This window comes from Colletotrichum higginsianum, chromosome 6 (genome assembly GCF_001672515.1).
Source record: "Colletotrichum higginsianum IMI 349063 chromosome 6, whole genome shotgun sequence".
NCBI classification, from domain to species: domain Eukaryota; kingdom Fungi; phylum Ascomycota; class Sordariomycetes; order Glomerellales; family Glomerellaceae; genus Colletotrichum; species Colletotrichum higginsianum.
In genome coordinates, this window is record NC_030959.1 from 738820 (window position 1) to 763694 (window position 24875).

The 24875-nt window shown below is 60.4% G+C and overlaps 9 protein-coding genes across 9 annotated transcripts; 6 read left to right on the plus strand and 3 right to left on the minus strand.

Annotated features, from left to right (window-relative positions):
• Positions 1-77: 77 nt before the first annotated feature.
• On the minus strand, positions 78-1561 carry CH63R_08636 (asparaginase; the record flags this gene model as incomplete). The annotated part of the gene is made up of 2 exons (XM_018303610.1): positions 78-1340; positions 1424-1561. 2 exons carry the CDS (start codon positions 1559-1561, stop codon positions 78-80), a joined length of 1401 nt encoding a protein of 466 aa, XP_018155633.1.
• Positions 1562-2133: 572 nt separating this feature from the next.
• CH63R_08637 (WD repeat domain-containing protein) lies at positions 2134-5091 on the minus strand (the record flags this gene model as incomplete). The annotated part of the gene is made up of 3 exons (XM_018303611.1): positions 2134-3774; positions 3825-4855; positions 5082-5091. 3 exons carry the CDS (start codon positions 5089-5091, stop codon positions 2134-2136), a joined length of 2682 nt encoding a protein of 893 aa, XP_018155634.1.
• A 2270-nt stretch (positions 5092-7361) lies between these two features.
• On the plus strand, positions 7362-7862 carry CH63R_08638 (uncharacterized protein; the record flags this gene model as incomplete). The annotated part of the gene is made up of 1 exon (XM_018303612.1): positions 7362-7862. One exon carries the CDS (start codon positions 7362-7364, stop codon positions 7860-7862), a length of 501 nt encoding a protein of 166 aa, XP_018155635.1.
• Positions 7863-8270: 408 nt separating this feature from the next.
• CH63R_08639 (uncharacterized protein) lies at positions 8271-9623 on the plus strand (the record flags this gene model as incomplete). The annotated part of the gene is made up of 1 exon (XM_018303613.1): positions 8271-9623. The coding sequence occupies one exon, from the start codon at positions 8271-8273 to the stop codon at positions 9621-9623; it is 1353 nt and encodes a 450-aa protein (XP_018155636.1).
• A 692-nt stretch (positions 9624-10315) lies between these two features.
• Positions 10316-11190, minus strand: CH63R_08640 (U1 snrnp splicing complex subunit; the record flags this gene model as incomplete). The annotated part of the gene is made up of 2 exons (XM_018303614.1): positions 10316-10768; positions 10834-11190. The coding sequence occupies 2 exons, from the start codon at positions 11188-11190 to the stop codon at positions 10316-10318; spliced, it is 810 nt and encodes a 269-aa protein (XP_018155637.1).
• Positions 11191-11604: 414 nt separating this feature from the next.
• CH63R_08641 (Gpi16 subunit) lies at positions 11605-13401 on the plus strand (the record flags this gene model as incomplete). The annotated part of the gene is made up of 2 exons (XM_018303615.1): positions 11605-11954; positions 12009-13401. 2 exons carry the CDS (start codon positions 11605-11607, stop codon positions 13399-13401), a joined length of 1743 nt encoding a protein of 580 aa, XP_018155638.1.
• Positions 13402-14609: 1208 nt separating this feature from the next.
• On the plus strand, positions 14610-18060 carry CH63R_08642 (subtilase; the record flags this gene model as incomplete). The annotated part of the gene is made up of 11 exons (XM_018303616.1): positions 14610-14665; positions 14830-15151; positions 15206-15269; positions 15322-15430; positions 15504-15564; positions 15625-15684; positions 15753-17065; positions 17132-17344; positions 17435-17612; positions 17671-17840; positions 17916-18060. 11 exons carry the CDS (start codon positions 14610-14612, stop codon positions 18058-18060), a joined length of 2691 nt encoding a protein of 896 aa, XP_018155639.1.
• Positions 18061-18853: 793 nt separating this feature from the next.
• On the plus strand, positions 18854-21721 carry CH63R_08643 (C2H2 type zinc finger domain-containing protein; the record flags this gene model as incomplete). Its single annotated transcript, XM_018303617.1, has 3 exons — positions 18854-20273; positions 20387-21536; positions 21643-21721. 3 exons carry the CDS (start codon positions 18854-18856, stop codon positions 21719-21721), a joined length of 2649 nt encoding a protein of 882 aa, XP_018155640.1.
• A 1077-nt stretch (positions 21722-22798) lies between these two features.
• On the plus strand, positions 22799-23290 carry CH63R_08644 (uncharacterized protein; the record flags this gene model as incomplete). The annotated part of the gene is made up of 1 exon (XM_018303618.1): positions 22799-23290. One exon carries the CDS (start codon positions 22799-22801, stop codon positions 23288-23290), a length of 492 nt encoding a protein of 163 aa, XP_018155641.1.
• Positions 23291-24875: the final 1585 nt, after the last annotated feature.

The window sequence follows — 24875 nt, forward strand, 5'->3', positions numbered from 1 at the left end:
CAATTTTGCCCCCCCTCCCTCCCCCTTCCTCCCCCCCCCCAACCTCTCCAAGATCTCAGACCTTGAAAAGGCTCACTTTACCACTTCTCGCAAAACTCCCCGACGTCGACGCCCTCCACGTCCCCGCGGTAGATCTTGGCGTACGCCTTGCCGTCGTCGTCGATCCACGCCCGGTACATGCCGTTGCAGTTGAAGTCCTGCAGGATCGCCGACCGCGCGCCCACGACGCCGCCGCTCTCCGCGTCGCGCGACACCACGACCTCGATGCCGATGATGCCGCCCTCCCCCTCCCCCGTGACGCGCCACCGGTTCCCCGCGCTCCGCTGCAGCTCGCCGCCCGGCCCGGCCACGAAGGACACGGCGTCGGCGCCCGAGAGCGGCTTCCACCGCGCAACCGCGCCGACGGTCCGCCCCGCCGCCACGCGCATGAACGAGTCCCCGTTGCCCGTCCCCGAGGCCGCGATCGCGCGCGTCGTCGTCACTGCGCCTCCTCGTCCGAGCCCCGTCGGCAACGGGCTGTACATCGCCAACGAGGGGAGGCAGTCCGCCATCAGGCCCCTCAGACTCTCCGAGATCGTCACCGCCGGGCCCGCAACGCCAAACGGCCCCCTCGCCGCCGCCGTCGGATCCCCCTCCTCGGCCCACTCCTCGGCCCAGAACCCGGCCCCGACGACGGGGGTGTCCCCGATCCGCCCCGTCAGCTTGTTCGTCAGCCCGCCCGTGCTCGTCGCCGCGCACACGACCCCGTCCTCGTCCAGCGCCACGGCGCCCACGGTGCCCTGCGGCAGGAACTCCTCGGCGCTCCACGTGCAGGTCGCCGCCTCGCCGGTCCTCTCCCTCTCGAGCGCGCGCACGTGCTCGTCCCACCGCCGCTGCGTGAAGAAGTACGCCGGGTCGACGATCTCGAGCCCGTACCGCCGCGCCAGCGTCTCGGCCGTCTCGCCGTGGAGCAGCGTGTGGCCCTGCGCGCTCGGCACGTCGAGCCCCTGAGCGGGCACCGGCGACGACGACGAGGAGAACGAGGGCCGGCTGCTCTCCGGGTCGCCGCCGAGGTCCTCCTCGCCGTGCTCGAGAAGGGCCTTGGCCAGCAGGATCGGGTTCCGGACGCGGCGCAGGCCCGTGACGCCGACGCCGCGCTTCTTGAGCCCGCGCGAGACCATGACGGAGGCCTCGAGCTCGTTGATGCCGTCGCGCGTGAAGACGGCGCCGTGACCGCTGTTGAAGAGCGGGTTGTCCTCCAGCAGCGACACGGCGTGCGCCGCGGCGTCCAGGGCCGAGGGGAGCTTGCCGGTCGACGACGACGGGAGCGGGGTCGTCTGGTAGGCGCTCGTCTTGCTGATCTGAGGGGAGGGGTTATTGTGTTAGGACCGGAGCCAAGGGACGAGCCAGGTCAGGGAGAATGGGGGTGAGTGAAGGGTCTCACAATGGTCAGCAGGGCGCGGCGGTAGGCCTCGTACTCTGGCGGTGCGAGGTTGGACGGCTTGATGTTGCCGGCGCCGCCGTGGATGATGAGTCGCGGCTTCACCTTGACGGCGGCCGGGGACTGGTGCTTATACTCCATTGTGTGGTTTTTTGGGACAGAATTGAGTGAATATTCAAATGAAGGGAACTGCGAAGAGACCAAGAGCCAACTTGATGCTGGAGATGCAAATTGGTAAAAAAAAAGAGTGATGCGAACAGGTGTGAATGAGTTTAAGACCTACGGAGACTGATAGTGGATGAGGTGTGTTGTTGTTCGCGATAAGATAAAAGTCCCCCCCGAGGACCAAATTGGGAAGCTCTACACGGCGTGGCTTTTCGGCTTCAGCGCGCGCCGATGTTCGGATCACGTCAACGGAGGGGTGGTGAGGTGACATTGCCGGGCGAGTCAGTCGGCGCTGCGCATAAATCATAAATCTCACCAGTCCCGGCACATCTCACACTCGAGGAAGCAGGCATTTGTTCAGTCTAGTAAATACTTTTGATTTTTTGGGTATCCATCTCTACTTTTCTGATGCAGATCCTCAAATGAGCCGTGCTTGATTTTATGCTCCCCTTTCCGGAACGCCGTAATCACCAGCCGATGAACGAACACCAACAAATGCATCCCATCCGTATCTTCTCCCTCTCCGTCTCCGTCTCTCTCTTTGCAACCTACAGGCGGGCGAATAGAGACCCGATAATCTCCCTACTCTTCACCAGGTTCAGCACCCTGAGACGTTCGTTGTCCAGGTGGGCAGAGTCGCTCGCCTGTCCGCAGGGGAGGTGAGCGGCAGGTGCGCTAAACTCTTTCTCGAGGAACCGGATCGCAGGGATCGAGCCGCCCTCGCGAATGTACAGTGGCTTCTTCGGCTTCTTCTCCTTCGTCTCTGCTGCCGCCCCCTCGGCGCCGTCGTCGGCCGCTCCGCCCTCGAAGACGGAAGACCAGGCCTGTATGATGGCCTCCTCGAGTGTCTGGAAGATGGCGTTGGTTGGGTCGCCGAGCCAGGGCTCCGCCTTATTATCGACCTTGATGGTCAGCGAGTTCTTGGACTCGAGCGTCGCGAACTCGCTCTCCAGGTACGAGTTCAGCGACGCAATCACGTCATTGACCTCCTGGCCTGGTACGAGGCGCAGGCTGATGTTGGCGCTCGCGTGGCTGCTCACCAGGCTGCCGTCGGGCCCGGACACCTTGTATCGATGAATCGTCAGGTTGGGCTCTCTCCAGCGGGCCATCAACGCGCCCTTGAGCTTGTCGGCGGGCCCCTTTTCTGGGTTCTGCCGCATCAGCGTTGACGCGATGTCGTCGTAGCGTGTCTCCTCCTCGGCTGTGACCGGGAAGATGTCATCGTAAAACCCGGGGATGAGCACCTTATTACCGGGGCCTTTCAGCTTCGACAGCGTCGAGGTGAGATCTGATAGAGGCTCGTCGTTCATGTAAGAGCCGTCCACGCCGGAATGCTGGTCCGGCAGGTGGGAGTCGACGCAGACGGTGGCATGCAGAACGCCGCGCAGTCCGTAAGTGAGACAGGGAACCTCATCGTCGAGCCAGTAACTGTTGGCCAGGAGGATGTAGTCGACATCGCCAATCAGGTCTTTGTTCTTGCGGACAATCTCTCTGAAACCGCGAGACGCCGATTCCTCCTCGCCCTCGATCAGGAAGATGATGTCGTTGGCAAGTTTCTTCGCCTGCAGCAGGTCCGTCACTGCATACAGTGCGGCCATGATTGGCCCCTTGTTATCACTGACACCTCTGCCGTACAGATACCCGTTGATGCCCTTCATTTGGAAGGGATCCGTCTCCCACTTGCCCTTTTTGGTGTCGGCCGGGACGACATCGTAATGGCCGTAGAAGAGAATCTTCTTCCTCTTCTCGGCCGGCTCGAGCGTACCGTCGAATTTGGCCAGAACGACTGGGTTGTGCGGGCTGCTCTCCGTGCTCAGCATCTCAACATGGCCTCCGAGCCTCTTGAACAACGATCCGAGAAATGTCGCGCCTCGCCGACAATCCTCGGCGAACTCGGGACGCGACGACACAGTCCGGTATGACACAAACTCTCCGAGGGTCTTGATCATCACGTCGTTGGCCTCGTCAACCTCCTTCTGCTCCTCGAGAGACGAGCAGTCAATGTGCCAGATAGCGACGTCGTCGTCATTGGCGCCCGTGATGTAGTACTGTCTGTTGTTGTAGGTCGTCACTGCTGACGACAGGACCTTGCCCTCATGTGCCTTCCAGCGTGCGACACATTGGTACTTCTGGCTGATGTTGGCAGCCCGTTTGTCTTGGTACTTTCCATAGTGAGCGGTCGTGTGTTTCTGAATGTCGTCAGCAGGGAACAGTGAGAACGATACAAAGGGGAACATACGCTCGCAGAGCCAGACCGCGAAGCACTGAGAAGGTAGCCCCAGCTCATTTGCAGGGTCATGACGTCTCCCCTGTGCCCCTTGATCACCCTCAACTTGGATTTCGTGTCGAGGTCCCAAAGCTCAATAACCCCCTGAAGCTTGCCGGCGTACAGAAACGAGCCGTCAATGGCAAGAGACATGACGGATTCGGCGTCATCGGCGCCAAGCGACATGAGCTCCTGCAAGCCCGGCTCACGATCATTTTCGGCCGCCTGGTCGTCTCCTTCGGCGCCCAGCTTCCAAAGCTTGATTGTGCCGTCGCCTCCGCCCGAAATAAGCACCTCCTCATCGGGTTCCACCAGAACGGTCGGGCCCTTGGCCATGAGCATCGAGTAGACGTAGCCGTAGTGAGCGAACATCTGCAGAGCGCCCGGGTGTATCTCGACAACCTTCTCGGAGCGCGGGATCAGGGCCCATCTTTCGTCGTTGCGGCGCGGGGTCGAGGTGCCGCCGACGGCTCGCGAGTCAAAGAAGCGGTGGTTCCGGCGGTCAGGATGCTGGGACGAGTCGTGAGTCACGCGGTTGTTGGGATCCGTCAGGCTGACCCATTGGATCGAGGTGTTCTGGGCGCCGACGTAGACAGTGTCGTGCTGGGCGCTGTAGGCGACGGAGAAGATGTCGCCAACGTCGTAGGTGCTGTAGATCTCATACAGGCGATTCATGGTCTTGGGGCACCAGACGTTGATGATGGGGTCGCCGGCGCTCGAGAACAGCATAGAGCCGTCGGGGGTCAGGTACAGGCTTAGGACGCTGCGTTTGTGGGCCTGGACGATACGCTCCTGGTGGAAGGTAGCCAGCGACCACACAACAATCTCGCCATCTTGGGTGCCGGCATATATGCGTTCGTTCTCGGCGCTGACGGCAAGGGCGAGCACGGAACTGTCGTGCTTGAGGTTGTGCAGGAGTTCGGGGGCGACCTGGGGGCAGTCCTCCGTGTCGCTCAGGGTCGTTGAAAGGTCCGAGGGCGCGATGACCGAGGGCATTGTGTCTTCTGTCGCGCGGGAGGCGGGCTCGTCAGTCTCGTGGCTCTCTCAGGGCGGGAGAATGCAACGGGTAACGGGTAACGGATAACGGGCAGCGGCTGGACCGGACGAGAGCAGAGGAATGGGCTGCTCAAGGTAGAGAGATGGTTCCGGATCGGCTGAGACAATGGAAAGGGGAGGGGAGGGAGGAGGAGAGGGGAGGAGAGGAGAGGGAGAGGTGGAGGAGTGGCTGACCGTGACGCATTTCCAAGAGAGGAGGAGAGGAAGATAGAGGCGAGAGTCAATGTGCAAGGCAAGACAAGACAAGACCGACGGGTGCGGTATCGCAACAGAAAAATGGCGAATGACGAAATGCGCTAAGAGGGAAAGACAGCACTCGACAGTGGACACTCCCTGGCGTGGATCCCCCGGAACTGCCAAACTTTTGGGTTTTGGGGGGTGGATCTCCTCTGCAGTTCTAAGGGCTCTAGCTCCCGCGCCTCCCAGGTCCACTGCTGTATTTTCAGGGGCAGTTGGCTGTCATGCTTTACCTGCTTCTCTCTCCCTCTCCCACTGGCTTGTTTTCTGTCCCTCTCTTCCTCTTCATCCTGTTTTGAACACCTGTAACACTTGTCACACTGGTTACAATCTTGTCCCCTTAGGGAGTGAAGAGGGAGGAGGGGAAAAACTCTTGGTTGAAGGGCAGGATAGATAGATGAAACGGCTTATACAGATGGAAGAAGAAGAAAAAAGGAAGAGGGCTCACCATCTTCGTATTCCTCAGAGGACTCGGATCCGACCGATAACTCAGTCAGCTCCTCTTGGATTTTGCGGCATCCCTCGCAGTCGTCCTCGCCCGGGGCGTGGTCTCCCGACTTGTACACCACCGCCATCGCTTCTCAAAAGACGACGCGGCACACGACGACGATAGCGATGTCCGCAGCTATGCTTCCGAGCAAAAAGGGGGTCCGCAGCGGCTGCTAAGTTGAATCCGCTTCGATGTCGGGGTAAAAGCCAGCCCAACGAGAGCGGGCCAACGGCGGGTGGATAGAGAGCCTTTTGTCTATTTGTACGGGACGGCGGTCTCGATGGCTTTGAACTTTCCTGGGTCCCTCACCGCTTTATGACGCAACACTCGGAGGGATGGTATCATTCGCAGGTTACGACAATCGTCTTGGTTGTTGGTATGAGGCGGTATTTGAGAAACGAGATTGCTTGAAGAAAAGGAAGAATGGCTGCCCCGGCGGGACATACGAGCCCCAGCCCAAGGGGGACGACGTCCGTAAAAATGCCAAAAGGGGGCCCGAGATCGGGTTGCGTGATTGCACATCTTCTCTCGTATTACAGACAGATACATATGCCCGTTCGCTTCGCATTGTGCCTCTCCGGGCCGCCAAGCTCCCACCTGAATCTCTACCGAACCCCTCGCTCTGTCTCTCCCATCCACTCGATGGAGAGGGGCCGGCCGCCTGATCTAGTCGGGGGGAGCCACCTGGCTGAGACAGCCCTCGGAAAGCTCGCCGAATCTCCCTGGGGGAAGGGCAATTTGGTGTGAGATGCGAGGATTGGGGAGGGCCTCAACACCCGCGTAGCTCACCGCAAGATGGTGTGCTGAGCTGGGAGCTTCTTTGCAGTAAGGTGGCATAAATCCTCCCAATCTAGGGTGCGTATGGTGATCCTCCGAAGACCCTGTCAGCTGCCCTGTTGGGGGGGAGGAGTGACCGCTGACCACTGCCACTGACGAAAACGGTGCGCCGGTGAGCGGCGCGTTTGATAGCATGGGTGTTATCAGCCGCCTACTGTTTGTGTCGTCATGTCACAAAAGGTGTTAGTGACTCCGTGCGTCTCTTCTATTCTTGATACTTGTCGCTCTTTTGCCCGCAGACCACTCGGCAGAAGTCCGCCGGAAGCCGTCCATCATCCTCATCCTCAGATTAATCCTATAGTACAGCACAGAGCAAGGAGATGGACATCTGGAGAAATTGCCGGAGAATCGGTGGGTCGTCCCTCTTGCTGAAATTAGGTATGACTCGGATTCCGCCTTTACTCCCTGGGAATTCGTCGTTGGCCAAATATCTCACTGCACGAAGGAGGCAATTGTCTTAACGCGATGGACCTGCCTCGCTTCTTCTTGTAAAGATAACACCGGGCATGTCAGTAACATCAATCCAACAACTTCTCGACCCCGGCGGCCGTGTGGGGTCGCCAAAGCGGCGTTGGACTTGGCCGGATAAGGGTGCATCGGGCCCTGGAGCTGTGTGGACCATAAACTTGCGAATCCACCAGGAAATGGCCAATGGAAGAGCCCGAATGCAACCATCTTCCGTTGTAAGGCTGCCTGTATCAGTTGTAGGATCCGGTAGCCGATCTCACCCGGGCGACTCAATGTCCAGACAATACCAGATACCTGACCGCATCCAGGAAGCCGTGGAAGTTTCTCATCACGATACACAGGAAGCATCCGTACAACCGGACCGGGCTCATCAACACATTGACGCATCGATATCAAGCACAGTGCACCAGCAATCGAGCGGCATGGAGGGCACGCCACCGAACCCCGGCAAGGTCGTTTGTCCTTTAGAGCGGCCACCCGCGATGACTGGCAGGTCCGTCTTTTTCGCCGGCACAACGAGCAAAGGAGACTGGCGCAAACATCTCGCCGACTCCATCTCCCATCTCCCGGTGACTGTCTTCAACCCTTTCCGCCCGGACTGGGACAGCACCTGGAGGGAAGACGTCTCGGATGCGAGGTTCAAAGGCCAGGTCGAGTGGGAGCTCGAGATGCAAGAGAGGGCCGACATCATCGTCGTTTACTTCGAGCCAGACACCGAGGCGCACATCAGCCTGCTCGAGCTGGGTCTATGTGCTCGGTCTGGCAAGGCCATCGTCGCGTGCTCCGAGGGATACAAGAAACGAGGGAACGTCCAGGTCGTGTGTGCGAGGTATGGCATTCCGCTGGTTGACAGCTACGATGCTTTGCGAGAGAGGCTGGTCAGCGAGCTGCAGGGGGCTAGCATCAATTCCAAGACTCGATGAGATTCGGACAGGTTAGATGATGGATGGAACAAAATTCAGGGAGAGAGGAAATGTCACTCATTCAACGGGTTGGAAAGGGCCACCATGCGCTATGGGAGAATGGATCCACACTGTGTGATTAGGCATGGACCTGCTTCGATGGTTCTCGGGCCGAGAGTAAATCCGAATGACCCCTCGTTCCTTCTCTCCATCCGTCCTTCCCTCTAGGATTCAATCCGCGCTGGGCTTTGCCCCCCCACTTACCCAATCAGACATGGTTCGCAGCGATCCAAATAACCAAGCGCTTCGAACTTCGCCAGCCAACTTCTCGTGCGTTTGCTCCATATCCCATAGTATTGCCGCAGTGGACTTCTGGAAGAATCATTCAACTCTTTGCCACGATATCTGTTCAACTTATCCCTAATCAAGATGGACGACCAATTCGGAGGCCGCACGGATGACGATCTCTTCTTCGACGACTTTGAACCTGTGAGCGATTCCCAGGTTGTCGAGACCGTCGCCATCGCAGCTCCTCCTCCCGCTGCCCCTCCCGCCGCCGTCGCCACACCCCCCGCCGAGGCTCCCAAACCTGAACCAGTCGCTCCGAAGACTGTCGAGCAACCCCCTCCCAAACAGCAACCCGCCGCGAAACGACCGCCTACCGCACCTAGGGGCGGGCTGGCCAACTCGAGGTTCGCTGACAAGCCCGCCGCTGCCCCGCGTTCACCCCGCCACCCAGCACCCGCCGCCCCAGCACCCGCGTCAACACCTCCGATCACGAAGACGCCGACTCCTCAACCGCCCACTGGTCCCGCCGCGCAAACCGCGACAGCGCCCACGACACCAGCCGCGCCCGCTACCGCAGCAAGCGCTTCGCCCACTGCCACAGTCAAGAGCGCATCGCCCGCACCGAACCCGCCGCAGAACGCTCCCACGGGCCCAGCCGCCGGCACTACCACCGGCAGCGCGACCCCCGGCGCAAACACGGCCCTCAATGCCGCCGCGCGCCTGGGGTCCGGCGCGAACCCGCGGACCAAGCTCACCGAGTCGGAGCTGGCCGCCAAGATGGAGCAGATGCGCATCCTCAATGCCGAGAAGACACGCAAGTTCGAGCAGGCCGAGCAGGACGAGCGCAGCCACGCCGAGGCTTACGCGCGCGGCATGGAGGCGGCGCGGCAGCGCAGAAAGCTCGACGAGGAGAGGCGGCGGCGGAGCGAGGAAGAGCGCAAGCGCATGGACGACGAGCGCGCCAAGAACAGGGAGCGAAAGCTCAAGGCCATGAGCATGAAGGAAGGCGGCTGGGACGAAGGCAAAGACGCGCTCGCCCAGGAGGAGGAGAAGCGGGGCTTCCGCGGCGCCAACGGCGGCGTTCGCGGCACCAGATCCGGCGCGGGGCTTTCTGGGAGCAGGTTCGCTCGCGAGGACGATGCCGGTGGAGATCGGTACGGCGGCGCCGGCGAGGACCGCAGAGGTGGCCGCGGACGTGGTCGGGGTCGCGGTCAGGGACGTGGTGGGCGGGGCGGCCGAGGCGGCGAGTACGAACGCGACCACCCCGCAGCGTCCAACGGCGCGCAGGAGACCAAGCCCATCACCGCCGCCGCCGCGAAGCCCGCCGCACCGGCACCCCTTATCAGCACCGACGAGTTCCCCGCCCTGCCCGGCAAGACGACGAGCGGCGATGTGTCGCCGCCTGTACTGTCGCCCCTCGGCAGGTGGGATGACGAGATGGAGGCGTTCGACGCCAAGCTCAAGAGCGCTGCTGCTGCTGGCGCTGCGAAATAAAGCATGCGTACGGCCAGGGTTTTGTTTTCGCGAGGCGCGGAGATGGGTTTGGATCACATTGGATCACAAAACAAGCGACGATGCATTTCTTTTGGATGCCGCGACGGACGAGAAAATGAGTAGGACTTTTTTTAGGGGGTTTATTATAATTCGCTTCCGAGCATGGTCCCCCCCAACCCCAACATTTTGGATAGGCGCACCTGGGCGTCGAAATGTAAAAGGGCGCTCCCCCATCGTCGACGTAAGTATATGGAAGTTGTCCGGGCCTCGTCGCCTATCGACTGAGGCCAAATACACCATTGCCAACAAGCACCCGGTAATCTTCGTCTCCCACCATGCGCGTATGTTGAACTCATTTGACCAGCGCCGGGTCGCCCTCGGATGGCGTGATCGAGTCCTAAAAGACTTAGTATGAAGCAAACGGAACTCCGGTGGTTCGTCACCCACGTTTTGCATTCTGTTCGAGTAGATGCTGGAGACCATGCCCTTGAGGTGGCGGATCTGGGGCTTGGTCGTCGTCCGCTGAGGTGATTGTGCCAGTCGTGGGTATTTGGAATTCACCCTGGCTCGAGATAGGTAGGGATACGTAGGAAAACGTCGCGACGATTCCTCACTTCCGGCCCTTGATGTGGACGGTTTGTCGGCAGAGGCGTCGTCTTCGATGTCGTTCTAGTTGCGGCCTCCTCACAAGCCTACCATCCGCCACGGTATCCCCTGCCGCCCCTCCCGCGGTAACCGCCGCCGCTTCTGGGACCCCTGGGCCCGCCGGGCCCCATGCCGTCATCCTCAACCGGCGCCCGCTGGCGGTGGCGCATGTCTTTGGGAAACGCGTCAAACGTCTTGCGCATCTGCGCGTAGCCCAGGTGCATCTTTCCGTAAAAGTGGTCCGCCAGGCGGCGATCGTTATCAAGCCTGCTGAGGTAGGCGCCGCACACGTCGCAGACCTGGAGCTTCTGGTGGCCCGAGGGGCCCGAGGTGTCGGAGAGGGCCTTGAGCTCCTTCTCGCGGTCGACCTTCGTCTGCTGCGCCTGTCGCACGCGGTAGAACTCGTCGATGGCGCGGGACACCTCACCCATCTCGCCCAGAATCTCGACCTCGAGGGTACCGTTGTGGATGGTGGAGCCAAATTCCGATATGCTTTTCAGCTAGAACATAGTTAGCTAATGTGACGGGATGGGCTACGAGAAGAATAAAGCATTGAGCGGCGTACCAGAGCGTTTGTCTGACGAATTTCGTCGGGTGTCTTCTCAAGCCTGCGCTGCGCCGAGTCTATCCTCCTGTTGCAGTCGTCGATGTACTTCTGGAGGTCGCGCATGTAGTCGTACTCGAAGCCGTACTTCTGCTTCTCCTTGTCTGACAACCCCTCGTACTCGGCCTTGAGAGCCTCCGAATGCTGCTTCGGGCACGGACCAAGGTCCTGCTTGGTGTTTGTGAAGAGGTCGTGGGGACATGTGCCGACGATGAACGACCTGCAAACTTTGGGGTCTGTCATGGAGAGCGAGGCGCCACGGCTGCTGGCCGAGCCGCCCATGAGCTGCTCGAGCAGCTTTCTCTGTTCCGCGGCCATTGTGTGTCGTGGAGGAAGTACCGGGGATCGTGATGCGTCGGTATTGATAATGGCCGTGCTACGTCGTCGATCGTGGTGCGTTTCGTGGGGGAGAATTGGGTGCTTTGGCGTTGGGATGTGAAGAATCTCTCAAAAGTTTAGACTTGGGCGAAGAAAGCGTGTCGCGCGCACGCGGAATGGGCCACAGGTCCGAGTCGGAGTGGACCCACGGGGCGGAAAGTGGAGAGCTGCACAAGGTCGATTACGTAAGGCTAATTATGCCAGTGTCCACCGCCTTCCTCGACATCTCCAAGCGACCCTCGCGACCGCGGCTCCCACTTGCACTCCTAGGGGACCATCCATGCGCTGCTGTGCAGGGGAGAGAGCGAAAGCAGCAGACGTCACTTTCGTTCTCTTCTTTTCGGCCGCGTCAAGATGCGCCGTTTCCTGGTCATCGTTCTTGCCTCCTTCCTGGCGTCCTTCGGCCTGGCCGCGGATTACCACGAACAGCTCAACCTCCGGCCGCTGCCCCTTTCCGCGTTGCTCGCGAGCTTCAACTTTCGGTCCAACACGTCGCTTTCCGATTTCGAGTCGCAGAACTTCCGATACTTTCCCCGGTCGCTCGGCCAGATATTGCAATATGCCGGCACGCGGGAGTTGCACCTGAGATTCAGCTTGGGACGGTGGGACTCCGAGAGTTGGGGGAGTCGGCCGTGGGATGGTCAGCGCGAGGGCGGGACGGGCGTAGAGCTGTGGGCATGGCTCGAAGCCGAGACGGACGAGGAGTATGGCACGATTCTCTGGTTTTCAGCATGGTCGAAATACTAATCGTTTCGCAGGGCCGATCAGAAGTGGTTGACGCTCACCAATGCACTCTCGGGTCTCTTCTGCGCATCGCTTAACTTCGTCGACGGAACCCGCACCACCCGACCCGTCATGTCATTTCAACCCGAGGGCGACCACCCCGAGGCCTCTATTCCCAACATGCAGCTCCTGCACGGCGTTCTCCCGAAAGAGGTGGTCTGCACAGAGAATCTGACTCCTTTCCTGAAGCTGCTCCCCTGCAAAGGAAAGGCTGGCATCTCGAGTCTCCTGGACGGTCACAAGCTCTTCGACTCCTCGTTCCAGAGCATGGCCATTGACATCAAGCCCGTGTGCCCCCAGGGCAAGGAGTGCATTCTGCAGATTGAACAGACCATCGACATGGTTCTCGACATTGATCGATCGAAACGCCCGAGAGATAACCCGATTCCTCGCCCGCCGCCAGCGCACGAGCTTAAGTGCGACACCACGAAACCCTACCACTCCGATGACACGTGTTATCCGCTTGGCCTCACCACCGGTCAAGAATGGACGCTGTTCCAGCTGTTTGGCAAGTCGATCAAGGGAACATGCCCCTTGACAGACGACGATGTGCCCCCAGTGTGCATCGAAGTCCCTCACTCGAGAGGCGTCTTCACCTCTGGCGGCGCTACCGAGATCCTGAACCCGAACGGCGTATCGCGATGCTTCAAGATTGGTTCAGAGTCGGAGCTCGAGATCGTCCTCCCTCTCGAGGACAAGGAAGGTCAGGATCCGACCAAGGAACTCGTCGAGCCGCCGACACCTCTCATCTATGCCGAGCGCAGTTTCACTGGACACGGGCAAGAGCATGGCGGCATGCAGGCCATCCTCACGAACCCGAGCAAGGATACCGAGGTTGAGTTCATCTATATGGAATCTCTGCCGTGGTTTATGAGGGTCTACCTCCACACTTTGAACGCTCGCATTGAGGGATCCACCGGTTCGCAGCCGTCCATCGTCGAGGACATATATTATCGCCCAGCCGTCGACCGTGCCAGAGGCACCCAGCTCGAGCTGCGCATGCGGATCCCTCCCGCCTCGACCGTTTTCCTTACTTACGATTTCGAGAAGTCAATCTTGCGTTATACCGAATACCCCCCCGACGCCAACCGCGGCTTCGACATTGCTGCGGCTGTCATTACCACGCTGAGCCCGCGTACGCAGAGCACGCGCACCACGACCCTGCTGCTGAATCTTCCCACACCAGACTTCAGCATGCCATACAATGTCATCATCTTCACCTCAACGGCCATCGCCCTCGCCTTCGGCGGGATGTATAACATCCTAGTTCGCAGGCTGGTTGGCGCGGACGAAGGTCCCAGTCCGGTGCTCAAGGCCAAGATTGGCGCACTTTTGGGAAAGCTCAAAGGGTTGCTCTCCAGAAAATAGAAAGTCATGTTTATGTTTTCCGCGCAAAGGTTGTGTTCTCGCTACTTGCAACAAGCATCGGGTGACTTTGCCATATGTTTCGGCAGGCTTGTGTTCCGTTTCACGTAGATGTTCTAGGTCCCGACCCAGAGCCCCTGTGTTATCCCGTGCAAGATGAGTGAGCCTGAACGTGAATGCCGGAGAGTGAACAGCTATGACCCGCTATGCGACCACAAGCACGGATGAGCTCACGCGTAGCGTCACGTTTCTATCCGCTGCCATCCCTTGTAATGAGATCTCAGGAGACGGTTAGATGCATCACACGTATAAGCCTCGCGGATGAATGGAACAGTCGATGAAGCCCGTGCAACCCAATCTCGCATGCGTCCATGATTTCTGAGGGTCATCATGTCTCTCGACTTTCGGGCCGGTCTGCAGATCAAGGGTATTTATTTGATCACTGTCGCCTGCCGGTTTCCTGATACAGGTATATGGAGAACCTCGCCACGCTCGTGTCTTTCAAGGTCGCTCAAGACGGGTAGCATGACCCAACATGATTTGATAACGCTTCCCAGCCGATGTCTTACACGGATGCTGTGGACATCGGTGGGAACGTGCGGACTGCCACGGGGTGCACCCTTCTGCGAGATTGCTATGGAACGCTGATTCTTGTCGTCATACAGGTACAGGTCACAGCCATTAGATAGAGTGCGGTGAAGGCAAGATCGTCGGCTTCGGCCAAGACATGCTGGTCTGTTTTCCGAGTCTGGATGTCGGACTTAGTCGAGCTGAAAAGAAAATGCAAACAAAAGGCGGCGAGCCGTCTGCTTGCTCCTGGGCCCCAGCATCATGATGAGCCTTTTTGGTCCACCCGGCTCCCGCAACATACAAGCTCTGGAGGCAGTGATCTCTCTCCAAGCTCGCCGGACGCGTAGAACGACCCTTCTTCCGAGGTCACGTTTGCCAGACGTGCGGGCCTTTTATGTTTGTCTCTCCATGGGTGTTGGACGAGGCGAGAACTGCAGGCTCCCTCGCGGCCGGCATCGCACATGGATGTTCAGCCACAGGAACCCGGGCCGGGATCAAGAGGCAGACAGCGGCCTGGCGGGGTGGTGTCTCGCATTCTCATATGAAGGCCCGAGGACGACGGCCGGTTTCCCTGAAGCCAACTTCTCATCCTCATCGTGATTGAGCACAGAGGAAAGGACGACAACTGAATTTGGCCCATCATGTTGCTGAGAAACGCCGTCTCGATCCTCTCCCTGGCCGGCGCCAGCTTTGCTCGGTTCGGACACACGGCGGAACACCCGCAAGAGGTCCAGCCCGCCGGGCCCAGACGCTTCATCCTGGAACTTCCACAGGCACATATGCCCTTCCCCCAGACATGTCCATGATAGCCAATCGCTGACAAGGTGAAACGAGACAGAACTCAGACTTGAACCGGCTCAGGTCCGACTTTGCGGCCTTGCCGAGCGTGGGCAAAGTGTACAAGACGTTCAGCAGCGACGTCTTCACGGGCGTCAGCGTCGAGACGACAAGCGAGGGCGCCGAGGACCTCAGCATCCTTCTTGGCGCGCGCAACGTGTGGCCGTCGAGGCCGGTGCAGATGGCCCTCGCCGAGAAGGGCCGCACCTTCGGCCGGGACGTGTCCGTGGCCAACTACTCCATCCACGGCGCCACCGGCGTCGCGAGGCTCCACGAGCAGGGCATCTTGGGTAAGGGGGTCAGGGTCGCCGTCGTCGATTCCGGCGTGGACTACGACCATCCTGCCGTGAGTAGGCCATTTTTCTGTCGTGAGACGACGGATGCTGATACTCGTGTCCAGCTTGGCGGGGGCTTTGGCGAGGGTTTCAAAGTCGTCGGCGGTTATGATCTTGTAGGCGGTTCAGGTAGGACATCGAGCTGGAATTGTTGGAGTAGGATGACTGATCTGTACCACAGAGTGGCCGGTTGAGGGATACTTCAAGAAACCGGACAGCGACCCCTATGAGGAAAGCGAGATAGGGCACGGCACACACGTTACCGGCATCCTTGCGGGACGGTCAGACAGGTAAGACTTCTTATTCATGCTTTCACACCTCGTGAAGGTTTCTGGGATGGCACCATGGCTGACCTATGCATAGCTGGCAAGGCGTGGCACCTGAAGCCAGTATCTTGTCTTACAAGGTCTTTGGGGCCGGAAATGTAACCGGGACTCTATTCTTCTCGACCAACCATCCACCACCGCTGACATTGTGGTTCTAGAGCGGCGGCACGGATGAAGAAACTCTGATCGAGGCCTTCTTGATGGCGTATGAGGACGGTGTACGTTTCAAACCTAACAAAACACATAACAACCGCCGAGTCTCACCCCCCTTCTAACCACGCTGCAGGCCGATATCGTCACCTCATCGATCGGAGGCCGGGGAGGCTTCTCCAACAACGTCTGGGCCGAGATCGCCTCGCGGCTCGTGGACAGGGGCCTGGTCGTCACCATCTCGGCGGGTAACGACGGCGCCGGCGGTGCCTTTCTCGCCGACAACGGCCAGTCCGGACGGAACGTGCTCTCCGTGGCCTCGGCCGAGCCGGAGGCCGTCCCCGGGATGCCGTTCGACGTGACGTTCGAGTACGCGAACGGCGACGTCAACACGACGCGCTTCGGCTTCTTCCACGGCAGCCTCGCCCACCCGTTCCCCGTCAACGCCAACGCCTCGGGCCTGCCCGTCACGGCCCTGTCGTTCGACCCCTACAACGTCACCGTCGGCTGCCGCTTCCTCGGGCCCGACGCGCGGAACCTGTCGGGCTCCCTCGTGCTGGCGCCCAGGGGAGGCTGCAACGGCGCCACGAAGCGGTACGCGCTGCAGTCCGCCGGGGCCGAGCACGTCATGCTCTTCAACGACGGCAGCCTGTTCCCGCTGGAGGGGGACTACGCCACGTTCCGGGTCGAGGGCATCACGGACCAGGCGGCGGGCGTGCAGATCCTCGCGGCGCTCGAGCAGGGCGCCAACGTCACGGCCCGGTTCTTCGACAAGTCGCACGCGTCGCTGGTCAGCCTCCGGAACCCGGCCGTCGTCGGCTCCAAGTTCACCTCGATGGGCGGGCTGTACGACCTCCAGATCAAGCCGGACGTCGCGGCGCCCGGGTCCAACATCTTCTCGACCCTGCCGAGCGGGAAGTACGGCCTCATGTCGGGCACGTCGATGGCGACGCCGTACGTGGCCGGCATCGCCGCGCTCTACATCGGCAAGCACGGCGGCAGGGCGGCCCACGGCCCGGGGTTCGGCAAGAGGCTCTCGGCGCGGATCCTCGCGAGCTGCGACTCGGCCCGCTGGTACGACGGCAACAACATGACGGACTACGGCGTCTGGGCGCCCGTCTTCCAGCTCGGGAACGGGCTGGTCAACGCGACCAAGGTGCTCGACTACCGCTCCGAGCTGTCCTTTGCCAAGTTCGCGCTCAACGACACGGTCAACTTCGTCCCGGAGCACTACGTCAACATCACCAACAACTGCACCCGCCCGGTCACGTACAAGTTCTGTGTCCAGGCTGCCGGTGGGTACGAGGTCCTGGACGACACGGCGGCGGCGTCCATCAAGATGGGGCCGCAGTATACGGCTTTCGTCCCGACGGAGGTGACGCCCGTCCCGAACGTGACGTTCCCCGAGGGCGAGTTCGTCGTCGGACCTGGCGAGACCAGGGAGGCGAAGTAAGTTTACCGGTCTCTCAACACCAGAATCCTTACCGAGTTAACATTTTGTGTGTGTGTCTGTAGGTTCATGTTTGCGCCCCCCAAGGGCCTCAACGGCACGGTGATGCCTCTCTACAGCGGCAAGATCCTCGTACACGGGTCCAACGGCGAGGAGCTGGCCGTGCCGTACATGGGCGTCGCCTCGGACGTCCGCAAGAATTTCAGAAAAATGTTTGTCGACAACAGTCCCACCATGTACTCGGGACGGGGCGCGATCCCCATCCTGCACAAGTCCAAGTGAGTCGCTCCGTCGTATGGCACTTTCTCTAAATGCTGGACTTTGGGTGGTGTTTAGGATGGATTCCAAAGACTAACGGCGGTCTGCAGCTTCACGTTCAACCTCTCGTACTTTGAGCAAGACTTCCCGAAGCTCCAGGTCCGGCTCCGGTACGGCGCCCAGGTCCTCCGGTGGGACATTTTCGAGGTCGATTGGAAGGAGACGGATTGGGGCACGTATCCGCCTATCCCTGGCAAAGGTGGTTTCGTCGGGATGGCGGCGACCTGGGTAGGTCTCGTCTTTTTTTGAGACACTTCACTACATCAACGTGCTGACTCCGGGCCAGGACAACGACAGACACACAGCGTACTTTGACCCGGATTTCCACGACGAGTTCGACCTCGTCAGGGGCCCGTTGACGGAGCTGTCGCGCGACGACTACAACTACCCCCTGTACGCGGCGTGGTGGCTGGGACGGTTGGCGAACGGCAAGAAGATCAAGGCGGGGAAGTACACGTAAGTACATGTTTGGTATTCGGGGGGGGCGGACTCGGTGTAATGCTGTCTCCGATGTCGACTGACACATGACAGGATGCGCATTGCTGCGCTGTCTCCGTTTGGCGATGCCACCAAGAGCGGCCACTGGGATATTTGGAGACGCGACTTTGAGGTCATTGGCAACCAGACGGAGCCTGATGAGAGGCGTCTTTTACCTGGCGGTGTATCCGGGTTCTAGGGCTCGATACCTTCTGCAGAGGTTGCCGTCGTCCGCAGTTGGAGATGATGCCCAGGGGGAGTGGAAGAACTGGCACACTTCCGTGCGGCGCAGTCGCCTACCACTTGCTGAGCTTATCGCAGAAGAAGGTTGCGTTTGGCTGGGCGTTGGCTGTTCATGTGTAAATATGCATTTCCAAAGATGGTGTTGACGTTGTGATGTCCACGTTCCAAAATCCAGTGCGTATCATAGCCTGGGAACTTGCTTTTAGTAACTCACCTAGTAGTCAAGCCAACAGTCATTCAGGACCCCCCCATCTTCTAGAAGATCCTTTTTATAACCGTTAGCTTTTCAGGGTTCCATTCGGTCTTACTATCAGGCGGTCTTACACCTACGGGGTTGGCCGCTCTGCATGGTCTAGACCGGACTCGGAGGCACAATAGCGGCACGAAAGCGGCACGGCGGCTAGCGCTGATGAGTTGTTTGCGACTCTCTATTGGATGGCTGGCAGAGTGTGATGGAGGGAATTTCCATGCAAGACTTCCGCCCTGAATTGACATGTCAACCCACGATTCCCCACATCCGCGTCCCCAATTTCTCCTGGAACAGGACGAGCGAGTTGAACGTGTTCTTGCAGCTCGCGAACTCTTTCTCTCTCTGTCTCCCTCTCTTCAACTTTGACTTTATTGGGCACATAACGGTGCCTGGCTTTGTGTGGTTGGAATCGATTTCTCGTTGAGCCCTGAAATCAATATTGTCACTCGTAGGGCGTAGACTAAGACCCAAACATCCTCCAAGACATCCAAAAGCAAGCATGGCGGACCCCTTCGCAACGGAATTGCCCCCAGTGCTCCCGGATGACATCGAGTTCGACTTCAGTCAATTCTGCTTATTCCCCTCCGCAGAAGATGTCTACGAGGATGTCTCCGCCAGTCATAACCAGGCTCAACCCACCAGCGGTGACACGCAACAACCAGACGAGCCCATGGCATCGCCGTCTTCAAGCATCTCCGGAGGTGTGATGCTTTCCGACGTCGTCGAGAACGGCAACCTGGACCCCAAGACCGCAGACGACACGAACGCCTCCGCGGCAGAGACAACATCCAAGGCCGGCAGCCGCTTCACCTCCACCACCATCAGGGTCCTGAGGGCGTGGTTCGACAACCACGAGCGGTACCCCTACCCGACGCCGGAGGAGGTCGAGAGGCTGCAGAAGCGGACGGGGTTGAGCAAGCAGCAGCTCACGAACTGGTTCGCCAACACGCGTCGCCGCAAGCGGTTCTGCGCCAACGGGACCGCCTCCCCGCGGGTCCCGTCCTTCACGGAGCCCGGCTCCGGGCCCATCGACATCCCCGCGCGCCGGCCCACGCCCATGCCGTTCGAGCAGATGAACCCCCTGCAGAGGTGGGAGCACTCGCCGCCGGAGCACGAGCCCGCCCTGGTGTCCGACATCTCGCGCGCCGTCGCCGCGTCGTCGTCGAGGCGGTCGGGCCTCTCGAACCGGTCGCGGTCGTCCGCCAGGTCGTCCGACAACGCCTCGTCGGTGAGCAGCGTCGGCACCTCGCGTTCGAGCAGGGGCTCGAGGTCCAACGGCTCCGCGTACTCGTACGGCTCCAACGCGTCTCCCGTGCCCACGCACGGCATCAGGAAGGACTCGAGCCGGCGGAGGCGGCGGGCCATGGCCAAGGGCCAGAGGGACAAGCCCAAGAGCCTGATGCAGACGCGCAACCTCTACCAGTGCACCTTCTGCGCCGAGACGTTCAAGACAAAGTACGACTGGCAGCGCCACGAGAAGACGCTCCACCTCTCGCTCGAGGAGTGGGTGTGCTCGCCCGGCGGCGCCATCGAGATCGACCCGGAGCGAGGCATCCTGTGCGTCTACTGCGACGAGGTCGGCCCGGACCAGCACCACCTCGACGGCCACCACCAGGCGGCCTGCTCCGACAGGCCGCTCGACGAGCGCACGTTCTACCGCAAAGACCACCTGCGGCAGCACCTGAAGCTCGTGCACAGGACCAAGAAGATGACCAAGTGCGCCGAGAAGTGGAAGGTCACGACGGACGCCATCCGGTCGAGGTGCGGGTTCTGCGACGCCGCGCTCGAGTCGTGGTCCCATCGCGGCGACCACATCGCCGACCACTACCGCAGCGACGGCATCACCATGTCGGACTGGAAAGGGGACTGGGGGTTCGAGCCCTCGGTGCTTGCGAAGCTGGAGAACGCGGTGCCTCCATGTAAGTTTTTACCCTTGCTGCCTACCTCACTATCCCCTTTTTCCTCCCCTCTTCGTGAAAAGAAGAAGAAGAAAACCAATGATCCTCGACCTCGCTGACACGCCAGAAAACAGACCTCATCCAGTGGGAGCAGAGCGCCCCGGTGCCCTTTTGCGCAAACGACGGGCCGGCCGACACGTGCCCCAGCGCGTACGAGCTGCTCAAGCTGGAGCTCGAGTACTTTGTGCGCAACTTCTTCGAGGCGCACGAGGCCCTGCCGTCGGACGACGACCTCGTCTACGAGGGGTGCACCATCATCTTCGGCTCGCAGCTCTTCTCGCCCGACCTCGACCCGGCCGCCAGCTCCTGGCTGCGCGACCTGTTCATGGACGCGACCGAGATCGCGGCGCGGGCCCGCCTGCGCCCGATGAACCAGCTGGCCAAGCTGCGCATGAGCCAGCTGCGCATCAAGGGCAAGGCCGACATCTTTGAGGACTGCGAGCTCGAGTCCCAGCTGTGCCGGCACCTGCGCGAGCACACGAGCCTCGGCCTCGCCGTCTCGGACGCCGAGCTGCAGCAGGAGGCCTGCGCCACGCTGTACCGCGTCGAGGCGTCCTCGACGAACCCCTCGCGCCGCTTCGCCGGGTTCCTGGTCCGCCTCATCTCGGAGTCGACCGGCTGGATCGAGTCCCTGCGCCAGAGGGCCGAGCAGTTCGTCGGGGACCCGTACCTCGACTTCGGCCCCGTCCAGGCGACGCTCGAGTCGCTGGCCGACGACCCGATGAACGGGCTCTTTGGCGGCGGGCTGGGGGGTCTGGGCCAGATGACCCTGGGGTCGGGGAGCCAGCCGGTCCCCTCGGGCACCGGCGACAGGATGGCCACCGGCGGCGGCGGCGGTGGCGGCGGCGACGCTCTGGCGAGCTTCCTCGAGCCGGTCATGTACTCACAACCGCCCGGGGCCGGGCCCGGGCTGATGCCCGACGACCTCTTCAAGGACGGCGCGTCGGCGTCGGCATCGGCGTCGGTGATGGGCGCGCAGGACTTCTACTCGCGGCTGCAGACGAGCAAAACGCTCTTCGCCGGGTCCGGGTTCTCGCTGGGGTGGACCGAGCAGCCGAGCGCCAAGGGCATACCCTTCTTCCTCAACGACCCGAACCGGTACGGCCGGCTGGCCGGGGAGCTCTCGCGCTTCGTCGCGAGCTCCATGTCGCCCAACAACCCCAACAAGCACGTGCCGACGGACGACGAGATCCGGTACCAGGCGCGCTGGATCTTTTACGACGAGTGAGTGAACGACGTCGTCCCCCCCCCCCATATTGACTAAAGGGGGAGGATAATGTTTTGATGGAAGATCGGTCTTCGCTAACGGATTACTTTCTTCTTTTTGTAGCGACGACCCTTGGAACCAGACTCCGGCCGATACGCCCGAGTGGTTGGCCGAGTTCAAGAAGCAGGTTGGGCTGCCGTAAAAGCTCGGAAAGGCGTGGAAGTCCGCTACGTGCGTTGCGCCTCGAACGATGCCATGATGATCTCGAATTATGTTGCAAAGATAACATCAGTACTCACCCCCACACCCAATTTTGGATACTTGACCGACGGCTTGTCGGCGGGCCGTATCGAAATCTCGGGCCGGCTGTCCCACACCGCCCCATAAAAACCGGCCCGGTCGGAGCGGGAAGGCGGACACGGGGCCCGGGCAGCGACGCTGGCTTCATACAGGCACACGGGCTTTGGCGGAGCGAGACCGGGGATTCCCCCTCTTAATTTACAGGTATAAAGACCACAAGTGGCACGTTGCTAGAATAAAGTTAGAATAGAAACACGGAGCAATCGACTCAAAGTCCAGCGAACAAGCTTTGCATGGATGGCCACGGAGTTATCCCGTCCAGAAACACGGTTCGGCAGCCCCAGCAACCTTATTGACCACCTACAAGACCTCAATACAGGTAGAACCTACGCTCCCAAGAACCGCCCCTGTGCATTGTCCTGCCGGGGGAGTTCAACTAGACAGGCCCCGAATGATACAGTATGCCGTTCAGGTGGGGTCGGGTCTACCAACCCCCGTGGGGAACAAGGTTTTGCCCCGTGGCGGGCGCTCCTTGGATTTAATAATCAGTTGAGCACAGCACGCGAACCTTACTGCCGACATCCGTGTACTGTTAGTGACGCCCACTGCCCAAGACGTTCAGCGTTTGCTCGCACCGAAAGTCGTCGCGAGCCATTCGCATCGTTCGGGATGGCAACCGTGTCCGGAGAGTAACGGTGGCCCGCCGTCGTCAGAAGCGGCCAGCCACCCACGTGCCCCTACCGGCCGCTTGCGGAAGCCGAGGACATCCGAAAGACGACGCTTCTTCTCCCCGACGTCAGTCATACAAAAGCTTCACCAGCCCTCTATTCCACCAAAAGCCAACGCGCAATTCACCTAGTCACGCGACTCATAAAGCCCCATCCAATTCGCTTCCCCCGATTCTCTCTCTCTCTCTCTCTCTCTCTCTTTCTCTCTCTTTCTCTCTCTCTCAGGGTGACTCCAAAAGGGTGAATCTCCAATGGTCAACGTCAAAGAAGCCGCCCAGGCCGCGATAACGGCCTACGGCCTCGCCACGCAGCAAGGCGGGAACGCGTCCGTCCCGCTGGCCCAGGTCGCCTCGTCGCTGGCGTCCTTCTACCTCGCCAACTTCACGAGCTTCACCCTCGGCGGCGTCAGCGTCGTCGGCGGCGGGGAGACGGCGGCCAAGGGCGTGCTGCAGCAGCTCCGGCGGCTCAACGAGAGCGGGCTCGGCACGGACATCCGGCTGTGCGGCGGCGGGCGGGTCGACGTCGTCTCGTCGCAGAGCGCGCTCTGCTGGGTGACGTTCGAGATGGTGCCGCCGCGGACGAGCAAGGTCGGCAGGTGGACGTGGACCAACGTCTACGGGTTCCGGGTCGAGACGGGGCGGGACGACGGGCTCGAGGGCGGGTGGGAGTTTACGAACGCCGACCAGGAGTTCCAGACGCTGCTGGAGAGGGTCCCGGACTTTTTCAAGGGCGGGACCGTATGAAGGACACGAGGCGGATCCGTGTGTGTATATGTGTGTGTGTGTGTGTATTATTGCATTACAAAGCTGTCTATGGATAAATCATGACTCTTTTTTCTCATGAGGTCTGGTTCGTATGTCTCATGAGACGTGGTCACACCAGCGCCCATTCCAACCAGGAAAAGCAACAAAACAATCCAAAAAAAAAAACTCCCCCCAAAAAACCCCATGTTTACAACAGAACCGCACCAATGGCCACGCCGGCGACGAGACCGAAAAGCTCACGGGACGCACCGGTAGGAGCGGCGGCGGCGTTGGGGCTGTTGGTGGCTGAAGTCACGGCCGTCGCAGCAGAACCGCCGCCCAGGATGGAGGTCTGGCGCCTGGCTCCCGACGTGGTCGACACCAAGAACGTGGCCGTCGCGTTGCCTCCGACGTCGGGGAAGACGACGGCGGTGGTGGTGGTGGTGGGCTCCGAAGCGGGCGAGGTGGCGACCTCGCTTCCGGTCAGGCTCTCGACCTTTTCGGTCTCGGCCGCCTTGGTGCCTGTCGAGAGGGCACTCTCGCCGGTGGCGGTGCCGGTGCTGCTGGCGATACCCGTGGCGGTGGTGACGGCCGCAGTCTCCGGGACGGAGGTGGTGATGGTCGGCAGGGTTGTCTGGGCGACGACGGCGGCGGCGGTGGTCTTGAGGGGCAGGAAGGAGGGCGAGTAGGTCTCGGTGCCCTCGTAGGCAGCGCAGCCGGGGACGGTAGTCTTGGGAGGGGCGCGGCCGCCGCCGCAGTCGAGGGCAGCGCAGATCTCGCCCGTGTCCGGGAGGTACCAGACGCGGGTGGCGTAGGGGGTGCCGCCCTGGGTGGGCGTGAAGATGGAGTCGGAGGAGACGCAGCCGGCGAGGTCGGTCTTGGCCAGGACGGCGGTGGCCAAGACGGCGAGGGAGGAGACGATTCTGAAGGACATTGTTGTCGTTGTTGTGGAGTTTCTTGATGATGATGATGTATCTGTTTTTCGTTTTCTTTTGGGTGTTAACGAGTGACTGAGTAAGTACCTAGTGTGGACGATTACACTACAGATGGGCTATATCGTGTTGGTGTTCAAACGAATGTGATGATGGGATGGGATGGAAAAGAACGAGTGTGTGTGCTGATGAGGAAGAGGGAGGAGAGAGAGAAGAGAGAGGGGGGGAACCAGAACAAAAGGAAAACAGGCGTCACCAAAGATCCTTTTTGATCTTTTCCAATTTCCCAATTCCAACCGCATACACACACCAAACACACCAATCCCAACGGCTGCGCCAACGGCTGCCTGCCTTGAACCAGGCCTAGACGGTGGTCTGGTCCAGTCTGAGACGACAGACGGCACGCCACTCTGCCCCCGTAGGATTTTAGCGTATGTATGTACCTAAGTCCCTTGGGCACGTACTACCTATGAGAAGGGGTAGCAGATGATGACTAACGCCCCTTGTATAAATGAACAAGATGGGTCTACTTGGGGGTCTGTGCGCTCCCTGCTCGACTGACCGGCCCGGAGTATCTCCGGAAGATGGTCCTTCGCCCCTTTGCTAGTCCCACTCCACAGTGAGATTCTAAAAGTTGCCTATTTAATGATAAA